The sequence below is a fragment of the Quercus lobata genome, chromosome 4 (genome assembly GCF_001633185.2).
Source record: "Quercus lobata isolate SW786 chromosome 4, ValleyOak3.0 Primary Assembly, whole genome shotgun sequence".
Lineage (NCBI taxonomy): Eukaryota > Viridiplantae > Streptophyta > Magnoliopsida > Fagales > Fagaceae > Quercus > Quercus lobata.
This window is the reverse complement of record NC_044907.1, coordinates 47,133,328-47,151,378: the sequence shown is the minus strand read 5'-3', so window position 1 is coordinate 47,151,378 and position 18,051 is coordinate 47,133,328. Positions and strand designations below refer to the sequence as shown.

General features: G+C 34.4%; 1 protein-coding gene across 1 annotated transcript; it reads right to left on the bottom strand.

The window, feature by feature from the left end:
• Positions 1 to 3,201: 3,201 nt before the first annotated feature.
• On the bottom strand, positions 3,202 to 16,426 carry LOC115986848 (exocyst complex component EXO70A1-like). Its single transcript, XM_031110187.1, has 12 exons — positions 16,161 to 16,426; positions 15,908 to 16,003; positions 13,463 to 13,668; positions 12,471 to 12,725; positions 7,940 to 8,078; positions 7,655 to 7,867; positions 6,634 to 6,839; positions 5,261 to 5,461; positions 5,068 to 5,167; positions 4,224 to 4,333; positions 3,997 to 4,143; positions 3,202 to 3,634 (listed from the first exon to the last, which is right to left on the bottom strand). The coding sequence occupies exons 1-12, from the start codon at positions 16,320 to 16,322 to the stop codon at positions 3,517 to 3,519; spliced, it is 1,953 nt and encodes a 650-aa protein (XP_030966047.1). The 5' UTR covers positions 16,323 to 16,426; the 3' UTR covers positions 3,202 to 3,516.
• Positions 16,427 to 18,051: the final 1,625 nt, after the last annotated feature.

The window sequence follows — 18,051 nt, the reverse complement described above, 5'->3', positions numbered from 1 at the left end:
GCATATACTAGCCAAACATGAAGATTTTTCTTTCTTTATTCTCTTTTTCTTGGAAGGTAACTACTGAATGTTCAGCTCCAATTGTATACTTTGTGATTTTTTGGTCTTGCACATATTATAATTCCATTATATAAACCATACATCTACGGTTCTATTCTTTAATATTTATTCATTTAGTTACTTTGGGGAAGGATAGAATAATGCCTATTATTTGAGTAGATTACCTCCTCAACATTAGGACCTTACTCAGGTTACAAGGTTATCAATGTCCATCATTTAATAACTATTTTATTTATTTATATAAAAGGAATCTTTGATGTCATGTGTTGCTTATGGTCCAAATTGATATGTTACCATTCTCAATTTTAAGAGGTATTTTTTTGATAATTCAATAGTTATAATGGGGAGAGAATTTGAACCTTGGAAGTGCCAACCAATTGAAGTACAAGGCTCTTGGTAGGTCATTTACTAATATAGTGGCTAAAAATTCATTTATTTGTTTGCTTTGGTTCATTTGTGAAAAATTTTAGACCCTCTGTGATTTATTCAACGGAATTATTGAATTTAGTGATAAATCTTACACGATATGAGTTAAACCGCATTGATAAATAGTTAACCACATATATCAATACCAAATCTAAAAGTAGTAAGTATGAAAGCATTATAAGTAAGGCACAAAATTTGATAACGAAGTGGAAAACTAAATAACTTTTTTTATGGAAATACCACTTCAAGGACAAAATCTTGTAGAAAATTCACTACAAGAAAAGTAGTTAAAGTAATCTACTTACAAAATATTTGTATGGCTAGACTCTCTATTACAAACTCTGCAAATTCCCTGCTTGCCTTTTAATCGTAGTGACCCTTAAACCTGTGCAATCTTGCTAAGTGAATCTTCTCCATGAACTCTTTATTTGCACAAATGAGCCTTGAATAAATGATAGGTGAAGTATCGAGTTCCTCTATTATTTCGCATGACCGAGATTCACTAGCTTGAGTGAAGTACCTTTATCACTTGAGTAAAGATCCGCCTCTTACTAGAGCAAAATTCTCTAAAATACACTTCTTCAAAGTAGCTTTTAAGGTTAAATAGCTTTTAAGCCAAACAATTTGGCTTCAACCACTACCGTGCACAGATAAGTGCTTGAAGAAAATAGCTACTGTTAGGCTCAGTTCATGAATTAACGGCAATTTACCAAGAGTCCCTATACGACCAAAGAGAGTATTTAACCTTATTAATTTATTTTAATAAATGATCCGGATTTTACCCTGTGGATACGCAATTCATGTTGGAGTCATTTGTGTGTAACAAGCCTAAATAAAGTTGCGACTTTTTCTGGTTATTTTATTTTTTATTTATAAATTCTGGTTGCTTGTTTTCGCTTACAATGCATTTTTTTTTTTTTTTTGGGGAAAAACTACAATTTGTCAGGCTGCATTTGAAAATATCACAAAGTGTTTGTAGCTCCACTAACATCTTTTAATGTTTTAAAGAAAAACTTCCAAAAATTCAAATCCACCATTATTATTACTACCGAATTATCAACCAAAAAAACTTGTAAGCACCCCAAAGTCCAAACAATTAGAAATGAAGGACTCCAAAATAGTACATAACAAAAGCATTGTAGCGCATCAATTGATTGTGACATTCACCTATAGTAGCACTTTATCCTTCTGGTATGACAAATGGTCTAAACTGGGTTCCCTTCGATCTTTGATACAACGACCCCTCATCCTTGAGGAAAATAGTTTAATGGTCAAGGATGCCATTAGAAATGGGCAGTGGTACATCCCATACCTTTCATTTGTAATACCTACATATCTACTTCTTCCCTTCAAAGCAGTCCCCATCAGGAAAGCCTCGTGTTGCACTGATATGCTTAGCTGGGATGGAAATGATAAAGGCAACTTTGACTCCAATCATGCCTACTATAAGTTAGCTTAGAGGAAGATAGACCCCATTAAAATTTTGAGGGCAAGTGGCTGTGGAAACTCTACACTGCCAAAAATTCATATTTTTCTATGGAAATGTTTACACAATGGCCTCCCTGTCAATGCTAATACTTCACCACAGATGCATATCTGATACTCCTCCTGCCTTTCATGTCCTAATGCAGATGAGACTTGTTCCCATGTCCTTAGGGACTGCCCAATCGCTAGCAATTTCTGGTTAGCTACTAATCAAGCTCGGACCAGCACCACTTTTTTTCACTACACCCCTCAATCAATGGCTTCATCTGAATGCCAATAACCAAAATCCCATACCCAATAAACCTTACACCTGGGGTACCTTCTTCCTCTTTGCAATTTGGAAGCTTTGGCTCCAAAGGAATAAAAGTACTTTCCAACTGTCCCAACCAAACCCTCATCTGCTTGAAGAAGTTGACTTTATGGCAACTGAATTTACTTGCATTGCTCTTAAGTCCCCTAACCCCAACCAGAAATTCCCTATCACGATCAGCTGGAAAACCCCTCAACCCCACTGGCACAAACTTAACTCTGATGGATCTGCCTTAGGCTGTCCTGGTCTTGCAGGGGGGTGGTGGACTCATTAGAGATCACCATGGCAGATGGGTTGAAGGATTCTGCAGGGCCATTGGGTGGGCAAACAGTCTACACGCTGAGCTGTGGGCAGTAAGGGATGGGCTTTCCCTATGCATTCAACTCCAATTGCCCGATGTAGAGATAGAACTTGATGCTAAATCAGTAGTGGACCTCCTTAACAGTAGCAGTGCCTCCATTGCTGACTATGCCCCTTTGGTTGATGATTGCAGGATCTTAATGAACCGGATCCCCAGGTGGAAGCTGAAACACTGCTTTAGAGAAGCAAATGCATGTGCCGAACAACTTGCAAGAATGGCACTTCACCTCCAGCAGCCTTTTGTTCTTTTAGACACTCCGCTTGTGGAGGTGTCTTCGCTTTTATTATATGACCTCACCGGTCTTGGATGTAATAGGTTTTGTACTAATTCTGGCCCTTGGGCTATGTAGTTGCTGGCTTTGCTTTATATATATTCCACGATTACCCAAAAAAACTATTTTTACAATTATTCCTGTATTTCATTTCATATTATATTTTTTTATATAACAATTTAATGTTTCAGATAATTTAGCAAAAGAATCCACATGCATTTGCTGGTCAAGACAAATTGGCCTTTTTCACAACTGAAATCGCTCCGATATGACAACCTTTGTGGCAAATAACTAAATAAATCTGATAAAAATATATACTTGGATCACCACCAAACCAGAGTACACAGCCATTTTGTGAAAGAATGAAGTCACACTCTTATTCAGTATTTTACATAGCAACTGCATACAATATTATCTGCTTTCTTTTATTCTTTTCACCAACTTTTTCCAACAATAGGTAGACCCATACATGTGATCACCTATAATGCAGGGTAGAAGCATGGCACTGTAAAAGGAACCTCTCAGGAACTAAACCACAACTCTCTACAAAAGGAGAGTGATGTCTACCACCAAAGCAGAGGTTAATGGCCCATATCATCTTCATTATCGCTTAGGTTCATTCAAGTTCTTTCCCTCAAAAAATTCACCCAACATTCGTTCAAGATCCTCCGCTCCATACTTGATGTACTTTTGAGGGTTCTTGCCACTCTCAACTAGAGGCCTGTAAAACATCCAAAAGCAAGTGTAAACAAGAAAGTAATGAGGAATCATTAGACAGCCAATGAAAATACAATCTATCTGCATGTATTTTGCATAGCTTTGGGTCAAGTACCCTAAATCATTTGTATCTCTTACATAGAGCTTTTCTAGCATTTTAAATATGACCATTTAAAAAATGTGAAGAATGACAACATTCAAGTATTTCATTTATCCATAACTGTTGTTTGAAAATTTCTAAATAGACCTCATTATTGACTTTGTAATAAACATATCCTGAACGAAACATCTTTTACACACACACATACACAAACACATGCGTGCGTGTGTGTGCGTGTGTGTTACTTCAAGTATGAGAAAACGCACCCAAAACGTTTTACAAAAGATCTGTAGGCAGGCAACAACACTTCTGCGACTGCAAGCCTTAGAGACTCTCGCAACTCAGTGTCAGGAACTGTCCACTGAGATTGCTTTTGATGAAGTTCCTCAAATTGCATATTGAACGTCTTGAACCTGAGAAATCCCACCAGGTCAGAACATTTGTGACAAAAAATACTTGAAAAAATCCTATAAAGATTTAACTCATTATTAACCTGTCTTTCACCAATGCTCTAGAAACTCCACTACTATTTCCTCCATCACCACCTACTGAACTCCCACCCCCGGATGAGGTTAGGCCTTGGATAGTGAGGCACTGAAGAATCTGCAAAGGAAAAAAGCACCTGCATTTAGCAATATGAAACCAAGTTCCTTTCCAGATCAATACTTTGAAGGGAAATAAAAGGCATTAAGCATAATCAGGACAGGTTACATCGAGGGTGTTCTGATTTTCAACCATTAGGACAGCATAAGATGTCAAATTTCAGAGTAAGAGCTCAAATTAACTATGATAAAAATACAACAAAATGAGGAATTTTTTAAACACCTTTAGTGCATATGATGAAACTAAATCAAATGTATTCCAGTTAAGAAGGCATTTCTTTGAGTTTGCACTATATTGTTTTAATAGAAGTAATATATTGTTTGCCTCATATAGAGTACAAGGCAACTCATCCCAGAGAAAAATGTATCAAAGATACCTGTGATACTATGCTCATATATATTATGACCTGAGATGGAATTGACAAAAATACACAGATCAATGAGTAGAACAGTGTGAGCTTTATTGTATGCATACAGCCATGCTCATGTCTATCAAATAAAGAAGAAAAGAAACTCTACATACATGTAAGGTTTAGAGTTTAGAGTCTTTAGACATTAAATTGATAGATGGCAATGTTGCTCACATGGGTTCAGACCAAAAAATTGTAACACACACACACCCCAAATAAAGCCACATGTTTTTAAAGATAAGATGATAAAATTATCTTTCCAGAAACAGATCAATGCAACACCAGGCAACGTGACATATCAACAGAAGATTCGGTAGAATGTTACCTTTGCCCAAGCATTCCTTTTGTATTGATTTGCATGTTGCTGCACAATCCTCCTGTGTCTCTGCACCCAATCGTCCCCTAACAAATCCTTGGCTTCTGACCTGAAAACAGATATTAAAGAAGCACCAGTATTCACAAGCAAGAAAATCATTCAAGATTTAAAAAAGAATTCTGATAATATGTACATGACATACCTGCGCACAGATCTGACCATATAATGAATATTATTCATGAGAAATAAATGGGTCAAAGCAGGATCTTTATACTGCTTAGATTTTCCATCCAAATTGGTTTGAAGAGCCTGCATTATTCTCATTGTTACTGAGGCCAACTGTGAACCCGTTTCATCTTTGTTATCAAATTCTAGAAAAAGCTGCTTCAAGGTTGATTGATAGCTGTAAAAATTTGGTGCATAATCTTAAGTCAATCATTTGATCGAGATTAGTAGTTAAATCAGACAAATAAATAAACTGCTCAACTCTCCAAAGGCAAACATAATATTAATAATAATAATAATAATAACAACCTAACATATAGGATTATGGCAAGATGAAATCTCATAAAAATATGTGAAAATTTGACATATCTGAATTCTTTTTGGGCTAAAGTTCTAGGCCATGGGTCTTTAGTCTAATAGTATGTAATTTCAGTAAATGAGCTTTCATTTAGCATTGTTTAGTTTCTCAAAGTTAAATAATTTTTTAATTAGAAACCTAATGTCTTCTCTTTCTCTCTCTCTATTTTCTTTTCTTTCTTTTTCTTTTTCCCTAACCACCTATTCCCCCTTTAGTGTTACCTTTCACAGGCCTAGACAGCTTCCAGTTTCAGCCTTTTTCTTTCTCTCTCTCTCTCTCTCTCTTTTTAATGCTTTTCAGAGCCCTTTCAGAGCCCTTCGACAGACTCAATTTTCATCTCACTTTCAACCCTAAATCAAGCCCTTTTCTCCTACTTATTTGAAACCCTTAAACTCCCTGCATTTTCACTACCCACTAGCCACCAAACAGCCCCTGATCATACTTTAGAACACTTTTTTACCCCAATGTTTGATACTATGAATTCTTCCTATATAAAAATGGTCGCCTGGAAATACCCACCAAAAAAAAAGAGCAAAAGAATTGTTGCTTGTAATTCAAGAGTTTTCCTTTCCACGTATTTCTAAGAAACTACCAAAATTGCCCTTCAAGTCTCCTTTCTAGGATCTTCTAAAAGTATTCCTCACAAGGCTTTCTATTGAATTGTTATGTCAGTAAGAGAGAAGCTCTCAACCTTATTTTAAGGCAGCAGCACCTCCCAACAAATAGAACATGAAGCAAAGTCTCAGACAGCTAAAAATTAAAAGTAAAAGAACAAATATAAACGGATAAGAATAGAAAATAAAGATATAAACAATGAAAGATGCTAATATAAAGACATTTTTATTTTTCATAGGTGGATACATGTGAAGTCACTACGGCTTTGATGGCTCAATCATCAACAACTAGAACAAAGTAGAACGTATGAAACTAGATTTTACACTGCCACAAAGAATGGGATTATAGGAATAGCAAGAACGGTTAGCTGAACTTACTCAAACAGAAACTTCACATAATTAATGACATAGCTTGTCAAAGGATGGACAGTTCCATCCAAGACAGCAGTTTTTGTTGCATCCTTTTCAACAGCTTCTTCAAAATCTCCAAAGGTCTCCTGAGCTGTTTGAGCAAGCCGTTTTGTCAAACCAAATGCGGAATCTCTTATTTCACTGCAAGCCTTACCTTTGAAAATCATTTCAATCTGCAAATAAATTCAGTTACCTAAGTTAATAAACTGATTTGTAACACTATTGAAATATGATTGCATACAAAGGGCAACTGCTAATTAAGCATAAGAATCTTTTATACCTTGAAATCATTTACAAGTGAAATAAAAGGTAGATATTATGTACAAACGACAAGATAAAATGATTTCATCGAATATAATCACATACCCAGAATTAGGGTAATGTAGAAACCATACCATTCTATATAGGACCGAAACAAAAGGGAAGCTTGCAGGATGATTTCAAAATTAAAAATTATTTGAAATTTTGAATTGAAATCATTAAAAGATTAATAGGTAGCACCAATAAATAAAAGGCTATCTGCAAAATTTATCTTCTTCTCCAGCCCCACAAAAATTGTCAATTTCTTTCTTCAATTAAAAGAAACGCATTTTTAAGTTTTTAGGAATAATTTATATAATCAAAGAAAACAGCAGTCTAAAGAACCTAGTAAATACATCACATTTTAAGCAAAATTTATCCACCTCATATTGAACAACCTAGTAAATACAAGAAATTTCTTTAAAGAGGGATTCTTTGAAAACTATGAATGGATTACGATCAAAATGAGAGGGATTCTACGAATTATACAATAGAATGGATACCACTAGCTCCAAGGATCCTAGACTTTTCAAACAACAATCTCAAAAACAAAATTTTCAGCTCCATCCAAAATAAAATGAAATAATTATGAATTGTCCCACCTAGCCTTGTCATCTACCCTAGTCCCAATGAGTCACAAGCAGCAATCTTAGTGCAGGTTTCTATGAATTAGTAATATCAACTATACCTCTGAGTGAAGCTCCCGCATTATCTCATACATGTCCAAAAGTACAAATAACTTCTCTGGTGATCTTTTGCTCTTGGCAATTGCATCCCCAAAACTAAGTAGCACTGAAACACTGCTTGCAGTGACCTCACCAAAACACTGATCCCTGAGAGAATCAAAGCCTTCAAATATTTGATCACAAACTATCCGCTCTCCAGCATAAAGCAGTTTGACCTGTTCATGCATAACCATATATTCAGAACATGAAAACTACCAAAATTTTTCAAATTCCAGACAAGTACTTACAGCAATACGCATGAAATGAATCCAATTCCCGATTTTGGCCTCTAAAACCTCCCATTGCATCTTCTGAACATCCTCTTTGCTAAGTTTTTCAACTCCCAATTTTCGGAGACTTTCTTCTAGAACTAAAGAACGAGTATCCCTAAACAAAACAAAAGAGTACTTGTTGAACATCTTGATACTTAAACTTAAAAATAACATGCGTGTGTGTGTATAATATAACAAGAAAACCTTAAGTCTCAAAATTATGGAGTCCACTAGGGATCTTCAATAGACTTATCTAGGTTGAACACATGTATTCATCTCCATCATTCTATGCTATCCAAAATCATATTTCTTTCTCCAATGTTATGCGTACATCTCATCCAATTCTATGCCATGTATATTAGAATGCATATGTCATATTGACGCAGGACAACCAAAACAAAACTAAAACAACAATAAAATAAATGAATATGACCTAGGAGTCAACACCTAGACCTTGCTTGGAGTTAGCACCAGAACAAAGAAAGACCAAACGGCCATTTTTTTCATTCATCAAAATATCAACTATCTTTCAAGGAGTACAATAGGTTGCTTATAAAGGATTACTAAACCCTAGTTCTAATTGGCTAAGAAACCCTAATTGCCTTATTACAAAAATAACCTTACTTCTAAATTAAAATACTAAAAGCCCAATAAACTAATAGAACCTAAGACATAAAAATACAATTGGCTTGCAAACATAAATAATATTAAATAATAATTTTCTTGCATCTCCCGCATCACATATTGGATTAGATCAATGAGGGAAAATAACAATGCATATATATGTCAATTATCTACACCTCATCTCTGTGAATAATCCAAATCCATTAGAAGAGAATTGTAAATATTAGGTACAGCAGTTCACTAGCAAGCTTTAATATTAATGATATAATTGCAATGCCAATGAAGGACCAAGCAAACAACATGGGAATTGCAAATTGGATCAGTTTTAATAATCCTAATATATACACAACCTTCTACTGCTAAACAAACTTAGATTTCCCAATACGAACTTAGCTGAGCATGGTCTACAATTCTCAAATTGTTATCACAGAGTCCTAGTAGTTTATTCCCCTTTTCTGGATTACATATTATTTTATTAGATACTCTAAATTCAGAGTCCTAGTAATCCGGAAGAATCCTATTAGGTAGTTTCTCAAGTAAGGTTAATGGAATTTAGAGTAAGAAGATGATTTCCTTGCTCTCTCTCTCTCTCTATATATATATATATATATATTTTAAAGATAAACATAAGTCATGCTTCCATAAACGAATGAATCCATAACCTCACACTCCATCCTTTGTTTATGGGAGGAGATGTCATTTGGTCTAAAGACCATTCGATGCAGAACAAAGAGATCTAGGGCCTGTTTGGTTTCAAAAAGTGGTGTATCCACTTTTCATTTTCATTATTCTATATTCAAATCCTGAATTTGAATATAGAAAAAAGCACTTCTTTTCACATTTGGCAATGTTTGGTAAATTGTTTTGAATACATAATTTGAGTATAGAACACATCATACCTAGGTTTGGTCATTGTTTTTTATTTTTTTTAAAAAAGTAACTTTTCTCACTTACACACACTCACATCACTCAAAAAAAGTAACTTTGTGTTTTCACAATATTTACGAATATACCATTGTATTCATATTCATAGAAAATGAAAATGCTGAAAAGTTGCTTTTAGTTTTTGAATTCAAATCCAACTTTTAGGATACTGAAAATGAAAACTAAGTACAAATGCTAAAACCAAATCAGTTTTTTAGTGGTGGGTCCCACTGAAAACTGAAAATGAATACAGAATATTGCACTCTTTTCAGCTAACCAAACAGGCCCCTAATGCTAAAGTTGGAGCACAGAATTCTTAAAGGGAGTTGCAGGAAAAACAAATAGAACCGGGGAAAAAAAAGATAGAGATAAAGATAAACCTAGGAATCAGCACTTGTAAATCTGTCCTGACACCTACTTTATGTCTTCCCTACGTCTTAGGTGCAATTTAATGAAGTTCAGGTATGCATAATGGCTATTATGTGGGTATAGTTATGCTCTGCATGGCCTTTAGTAGTTTAAAGCTTAGACTAGTAGTTAACTTTCAAATTTTCTTTAGTTTATAAACCATATATCCTAGTTTGATCAAAGATAGGTAAGAAATCCACTTTTCAGAAAACATTGCAAAGAATTTCCACCAGTTTTTTTTTTTTTAATTACTGTGTGATTGGTTTTTTCCAAAATCTGATTGCTAAAATAAACTAGATGTGATTTGTCTAGGTCTTTATACCATTATCCTCCTTTCCTTCATAATTCCTTGCCAAACAAATCTGATTTGCTGGCTGCACCAAATTAACCCAGAACTCTTTTGTTTCTTTTTTTTTTTTTTTGGATTAAGAAAAACCAAGAGAAATTAGTCAGATGGATTTGTCACCCTATGCCAAAGCAACTTAGAGCTCTTCCACAGGTGGAATTTGAAATTTGATGGATCAACCATCACAAAGATAGCATCCTGCTCTCAGATAGTCGCATATTAGATATATGACAGAATTGTAATAAGATGGACATTAATTTTGAAGTGCCAAAGGGAGTTTGGTATTCAAAGTTCAAGGTGGTCTGCACCTAATATTGCCAAAATGTTTTGCATTGCATTGGCTTGTGGAACCATAGTACAATACATTTTTCCTTATCTTATCCATTTTTAAAATAAAAGGCTCCATTTAAAAAAAAATAATAATGAAATTATTCCACATCTAAAAGAATCAGTATTTGTGCACTCAAAACTAAGCAGCAATGATCCAGGGAAAAAAAAAAGTTGCAAACTTCAGCTGCACCATTACCACCTAAATACTGGTGACAGCAGACGCCCTAGAGTTGTAAAGATATAAACACTGAGAAGCTTTTTTTTCTTTTTTTTTTTGGATAGGTAAAAGAACTTTTTTAATAGAAGAAGAGAAGCACACAAACTATTCCTATGGTACACAGGACATGTACCAACAGAAACAAAACATTAAGTAAAAGAACACAAATCTAAAAATTCTCAAAAAGAGGGGATATAAGGACTGCTCAATGCAGTCATCCAATCAAATAGAGTAAGCAAGAAAAACCGTTTTAGTTCAATGATGGAATGTTCCTCTCCATTGAAAGTTCTAAGATTATGTTCTCACGAAATAGTCACATGATGCATTGTGGAATTGCTCCCCAAACACCTGCCGCCCACCCCTCTATTCCAACAAGCTAGTAGATCCACCACTTGCTTAGGCATCACTCAAGAAACCCCAAAGAGGCTAAACACAAACGTCCACAAATTATATGCATAAGAGCAGCAAAGGAGCAAGTGACCCACCGATTCCCAAATGTTCTTGCACATGCAACATCTGTTGACAATATAAATATTCCTCATTATCCAAAGTGAGAATCTTTCCCCTAGCCTGTCCAAATAAAATAAGCCACTCCAGAAGGAACTTTCACCTCCAAATACTTTTCCGAGGGAAGGCATGACATCCTCCAGTCATTAGGGCTCTATAATAAGATTTTAACTTTGAAAGATCCATTCTTTGCAAGCTTCCACACCATTTTATCAACCCCATTCCGATCAATATTAGTGGAATACAATAAAGCAAAGAAAGATTGTAAACTCTCCAATTTCCAATCCTAGATAGAATGAGTAAAATGAATATCCCAATGAGTAAACCCATTCTTTCCACCCAAAACATCAGCTACAAATGCATCCTTCCTCTAAGCAATGAGCAATCCTATACAACATGGGGAAAGATACTCAGAGAGGAATGTCACTGCACCACATGTCATCCCAGAAATGAATACAGGAGCCAGTTACCACCTCAAACTGTACACTAACAAGCTTCTTTTTTTTTTTTTTAAAGAAGATGTAAGGAGGTATCCTTGAAAGGTAGAAAGGATAATGTGGCTTCTTACATTCCTTGAAACTTTGCCAATTCCAATCCCATCATAAATCCCATTCCCCAAAGATTCCATAATTCTTAGTGCCATTGTTCTATTCTAAGGCAGTCTCCTCACCCCACGTTGAGTCCACCAACTGCCCCGAAAGCCACCAGTTGATGATGGTTATGGGCTGTTGGTTGGCGTTGTTTGCTCTGCCCAACACTTTGATAGGTTCAATTTGGTTGACTTAAACTCTGATTTAAACTGACCACGTACAGCCTTGGACCTATATCAAATATCGTCGAATTTTGCAAAGCATAATTGAGATTTCAACCTTTATTGTATTTGGGCATGGAAGGGACAACGGTTTTTTATGTTATAATTGTCACTCTCAATTTTTAAATTCTGACTTACGACTCAAGTACATGAAATGTGTCATACAGTAGTGAAAATTTTATAAAGATGATTATTTAACAATAAAAACATAGGCTGCATATGGAACCTAACCATCAAGAAAGATTTGAATGATATATGTCTTCTCAAAAATATGAAATGACTAGATGACTACACAACAAGTAGCACATTATACCTGGGGACCAATGATAGAGCTTTTTACCTGTAAATTTTGAGTAACTGCTGTTGGTGGCCAGCTTGAACCATTTGCTGAGCTAAATCATGCAGCAATGGCAGAATCCGTGGTGGTATAAGAGTTGGAGGAGTGTAAACAGCATTTTCTGAGATACTCTTTTGCTCAGAATGGTTATTGGAAGGATTCCTGCCACTAGATTCACCATTGGGCCCAGGAGATCCAGAAGATGGCCGCAGTGAATTTGGAAGGCAGTCAAAAAGACGGTCAGGCTCCACAGGCTTGCTGAAATTTTCACACCCAAAATAAAAGAAATAAATAAGTACCATAATTGGAGCTTCAAGCAAAGCCAATTTAATTTTGATAAGGTAATTTGTCATAACCAAGTATCTTACATGAAGACCAATATCCATATGAAAGCAAATATGATATCTCAAAAAGGTAAATCATCTTTCAATCAAGAACTTATGTAGAAGAATTCAATTCTTCTAATGCAAACTAATTAATTAGAAACTCAGAATATAACACCCACAAAAGTTCAAAGCACATGGGGAGCAGGATAAGTCAGTAACAAGATAAACAATTAATAATTTGGCTAGACAATATAAACTCCAATTTAACTGTAGCTTATTGAACTTCCAATAAATATTTTTATACATAAAACAAATGCCAATACTTTTTTTTTACATCATTAAAGAAAAAAATAAATATATTAACAAAACCTATTCCACTTATGCAAACAAAAGTCCTCCTAGAAATGATCATGAAACTGCCCTACAGATTAGTAATGTCAGCCTCAAGAGGAAGCTCAAGCAATCAATTGAACAGTTCAGCTTTCTTTCTATCTAAAAAAAAAAATCCGACAAAAATAAATGCCACTGAAAGGAAGAACTGGAAATGCTAAATTCCCCAAAAGTAATACTAAGGCATTGGTTGTTTATAGAAGCAAAAGAATTGGCAGTACCCAGGCAGAAGAACCAAAGGCACAATGCAAGACCATCAATGAGCAAGAAAATACAAACCTGTAAGACAATAATCGCTGCTTGAACTCATCTTCTAGCTTTGAAATAGCTTTAGTGAGTAGATTATTTGAATTGCTGATCACTGCATCACAACTTCTAAAGCTTTTTTTGCTGCTAAAAAATTGGATATTGCCTTTTAGCTGATCAATAGCTCGTAGATAACTCTCCAAGTCCTCATGTGGCCCTCTAAGTATTTTTGTCTCTGCCTGTTTATTTAAATGATAAGAATATCAACAACTATAAACTAGAAATAATACATCATAAGGAAACATAGAGCGATAGATCAATTAAATAATGTCTATGCCTCAAACATTATGAAGTAAGAAACTAAAATCAAAACTGACATTCACCCATTTTCCAATTAGCATAACTAAGTTCTTTAAAAACGAAATTTTGTACCATTGCAATAAATTCACTTCATTGCAAGGGCCTTGAGGACCATATAATTGAATCAACTTCACAATTGTGACATAACACATGACAGGGAAGAAGACAGAAACGGCATATTTATATCTTTCAAATGGCATATTTATAACCCAGACATCCCCATCATATAAAAAAATTTACATACAGAATTAGTAAAATATTAATGGAAAGGCAGCATCAGCATGACAATGGGATGAAAATGTGGTCACCTTTTTATTGCAGAAAGAATAGAGATGAAAATTTGTTAGAAAGAGTGCCCAAAATCACTAGAATAAGGAAAGCTTGTTTGCAAAGTGTAAAATTAGCTCATAGTGCTTGCTTGTATTCACTGATAGTGCTTATCCATCAATATTTCTAGTTTATTATTTTATTTAACTTTCATATATAAATAGTGTTATAATAATATTATTGATTATTTTAATCAATTTACTTTTTATTAATTTTATAACCTTATATATATATATATATATATATATTCTATTTACACATTGAGCCCAAGAAAAGGTGGAAGATTTCAGTAGGTTGGCGGCTAGCGTAAAATCTAGTCATTCTATTATGAATGGATCCACACGAAATTTGGGACTTCAGCTTTTGTTGTTGTTGTACATAAATAGAGTAATTATATTTTTTTATATAAGTATTTGTTAAACTTATTCTATACAAAACTATATAAAAAGTAGCAGGATTCTTCCAGAAGAGAGCCACTTATTTATTGCATTCACTGGTGCAAATACTTCTCCCATACTCTCAAATACATATCCAAAAATTCATAAAATGTATCCAAATTATTTCTTTGGAAACATATTTGATATTTATTTGACATTCTAGGACTCACATGACAGAGGCTGGACATTGGGGATGACTGCATAACTAAATTATTATAAGTACTTTTTTTAATTGATAGTTACAATAGGATTTGAACTTATGGTGTCAGTTCCATGTTGAGCTAACTAGAACCCACTGAATTATGAATAAAAATAAAATCAAGAGTCTTGTGACTAAGCGACACTATCATATTCTACCATGAAGGAGAACCAAGGTTCAACTTCCTCTCCCCCACTTGTTATAAAAAATTAATAATAATAATAATAATAATAAACCTAGATATTTAGTGTGCATGTATATATGAATGAAATGGTGATAATAAAACATAAATCATCTGAAGTTTTTTTAAATAGAAATTAATGCATAGATGCATGGCACAAAAACCTTATTTTTTCTTACAAATAAAATTAATAAAAGGGCTATTGATAATTTGAATGCATAATCACAAGCAGTAGCTAAGATGTAAAACCCCAACCCTTCCCAAACATTACCAGGTCAAAAATTTGAACTGATACCCATCCCACAGCATTTAAACTAATTTCCAACCCATTCTATCAGAGTTGGGTCAGAAAATCAGTCAAATCTAACAGATTTGTTGAAAAATGGAATATAACCCTCACTCACAAGAATGTTCTGTGCCAAGATCCTTGTAGCTCAACTGGTTGGTACGTCCTGATATTTCTAATGGAAACATTCACAGTTCAAAGTCCCCCACTCCCAACTATTGATGTATCAAAAAAAAAAAAAAAACACAAAGATGGTCTGCAAAGACCAATGCTCCAATAGTAATACTTGCCAAGTCTAGGGAAACATCTGAGTTAATCCATTGCATCTATGGTCATATATAATGCCGAAGCTTGACCTAAGTAGAAGAATTCTACAGCAAGGCAGCAACTGATTTCCTAATATAAAATGTAACCTTTCACAACATTTTCATAATGTGAAAATGTTAGTTGGGCTTGGGCAACACCAATGACTGAATCAAACATGCTCCATTTCAACCCACGAGGGTGTGGACTAAAATGAAGTTGGTCTTTTTTTTTTATTGGTGAGCACTACCCAACTAAAATTGAACTTCAACTAATACTTATACGAAACCACAAATTACATTCAGATCAATTTTCTGCTGATCTAACAAAAAAAGGCTGGAAAATGAACCAAACAGGAAAAACGAAATCTGGGAAACGGACCAACCTGACGAGAAAGATCGAATTTAGCAAGAATAACCTCAGCAGCCTTCAAAGTCCTATCAATATTCTCATGAGCTTTCCTAATAGAATGTGTCCTTATCTGTAAAAAAACAACCAAACAAGATCTCAGATATTTGGTTTTTTTTCACTAGTTTTGACAACAAACTAAAAGGGTAGTCAAAAAACATGGCTTTCACTAGTTTTGACAGTGTTAGATTTTGTTTGGTGGGATCTAAAAAAAAAAAACGGAAAGGTACCTGAGTGGGACGCATGGCGGTTTCAAGGGCGGAGAGGCGGTGGTCAAAGGAGCCGAGAATGGTGACGACGTTGTCAGTGATGGTCTGGCTTTTTTGCAGTGCCTCTCTCATCATCGCTGCTCTTTCGCTCATTGAATCTAAGCCCACTACTGCTACCCCCATCTTCTTCCTCTTCTTCTTCTTTCCTTAGCTGTGTATTTTTCTTTCTCAGCTCTCTTCCTTTCTAGAGAGAGAGAGAGAGAGAGTTTTTGATACTTTAGAGTTAAAAAAAATAGGGTGGGTGAGAGAAGAAAATAAAAAATGAGAAAAGTAAAGTGACAGTTATGAATGAGAATGAATATATAAATATTGAGCAGACATCACTCAATGTCCTCTTTCCTTTGACGAGGTGTAAAGTAAGTTTTGAGTCTTTGAGTTGGTCTTGTCTTCTTTTATGTGTGAATGTTTGTTTGTTTGTTTGTTTGGGTCTCTGTTAAAATTTTCTTCTCTCATGAGGTCAGTTCTACCCTGCAGTAACTGTAGGATTTCTTTTTTTTTTTTTGATGATAATTGGGGGAGGGAGGATTTGTACTTTGTAATTTGTATATGTCTTTTTGCAAATATTATGGGCGGTTAAGTGTCAACCAATTGAATTACAAGATTTTCGACAAATATGAAATTAAACGATACTTCAACAACAATATGAGTGAGGTGTTTATCAATAAATTTAAGAATATAATTATTTTCTTTTTATTTTTTGGGTAAAATATTATTTTGATTTCTAAATTTTACTAAATATATTTTTTATTCTTAACTTTGTAAAGAGTTTTTTTAATAATTTAGAAACAAAAAAGTGAATGAAAAAAAACATTTTTAATAGTTTAGATATGAAAAAAAAAATATATATATATATATATATATATTAAAGTTGAATGATAGAAAGTGAAACATTTTTAATAGTTTATAGATGAAAGACGAGTTTTTTAATAGTTTAGAAATAAAAAACAAACTTTTTAAAAATTTATTGATGAAAAATTTTTTTTGGTAAAGCTAGAGATCAAAATAATATTTTACTTTTTATTTTAATGGGGTAATTACACACCCTTCTCTTGAAGTTTTTATAAAATAATATTTCACCCCAAACTTGAAGGGAAATACCACTTTCCATAAAACCCTCTTCCTCCCAAAATATCCACTACAAGCTCTCCATGAGCTTATAGTCCATGAGTGCATGAACCTTAACCCCTTCTCCTCTAACATATCCAAAAAAAAAAAAAAAAAAAAAAAAAATAGAAAACCAATATCCCTTTGAGTAAGTGAAACACTTAGGGTCTTCATATTACGCCCTTACTCACGCTTTATTATTTTCTATCATGGATAATGTAAGGACTGAGTTTGGATCCTTGACCTAAAGGATGAACATGCTCAGGCCCAAAAAGCCCAAAACAATAAATTTGTAGAGAGTGGGTTGGAAAATTGGGCTAGAATAAGTTAGGTGGCAAACTAAGTGGATTCAAGTGACAAAAACAGAAAGATAAATGGATTTCAACAAAAGAAAGTCGTTCTCGGAGAGGTCCGAGGAGATCAATTCTTATATCTTTATCTTAAGTATGATTACAAATTTACTTCCTGATTGCTATAGTGTTTCTCTTTTCATTTTTTTCTCCCCCTCTTTCATGGAGGGTCTCTTATATTATATAGTCTCCTTTAAACGATCTTGGTCCTCCATTTGTTGATCATCTAAGCCACTACTTGAGTGCTTGTCTTATCAGACACCCCCTTAAACCCTTTGTGAGTTAGGGTAGCCAAGACAGCACTATTCAGGAGTCCTTTTTCACATTAATGTAGCCAAAAAGTTAGCTACAAAGCACTTAATGCAGTGGCAGTAGCCTTTCCCTCGACATTTCTGGGC

Coding starts and splice junctions, on each gene's coding strand:
- LOC115986848 (XM_031110187.1), bottom strand. CDS start 16,322: ATGGGGGTAGCAGTAGTGGGCTTAGATTCAATGAGCGAAAGAGCAGCG. Junction 13,669..15,907: donor AATTCGATCTTTCTCGTCAG/GTTGGTCCGTTT, acceptor TTAAATAAACAG/GCAGAGACAAAAATACTTAG. Junction 6,840..7,654: donor TGCGGGAGCTTCACTCAGAG/GTATAGTTGATA, acceptor ATTTATTTGCAG/ATTGAAATGATTTTCAAAGG.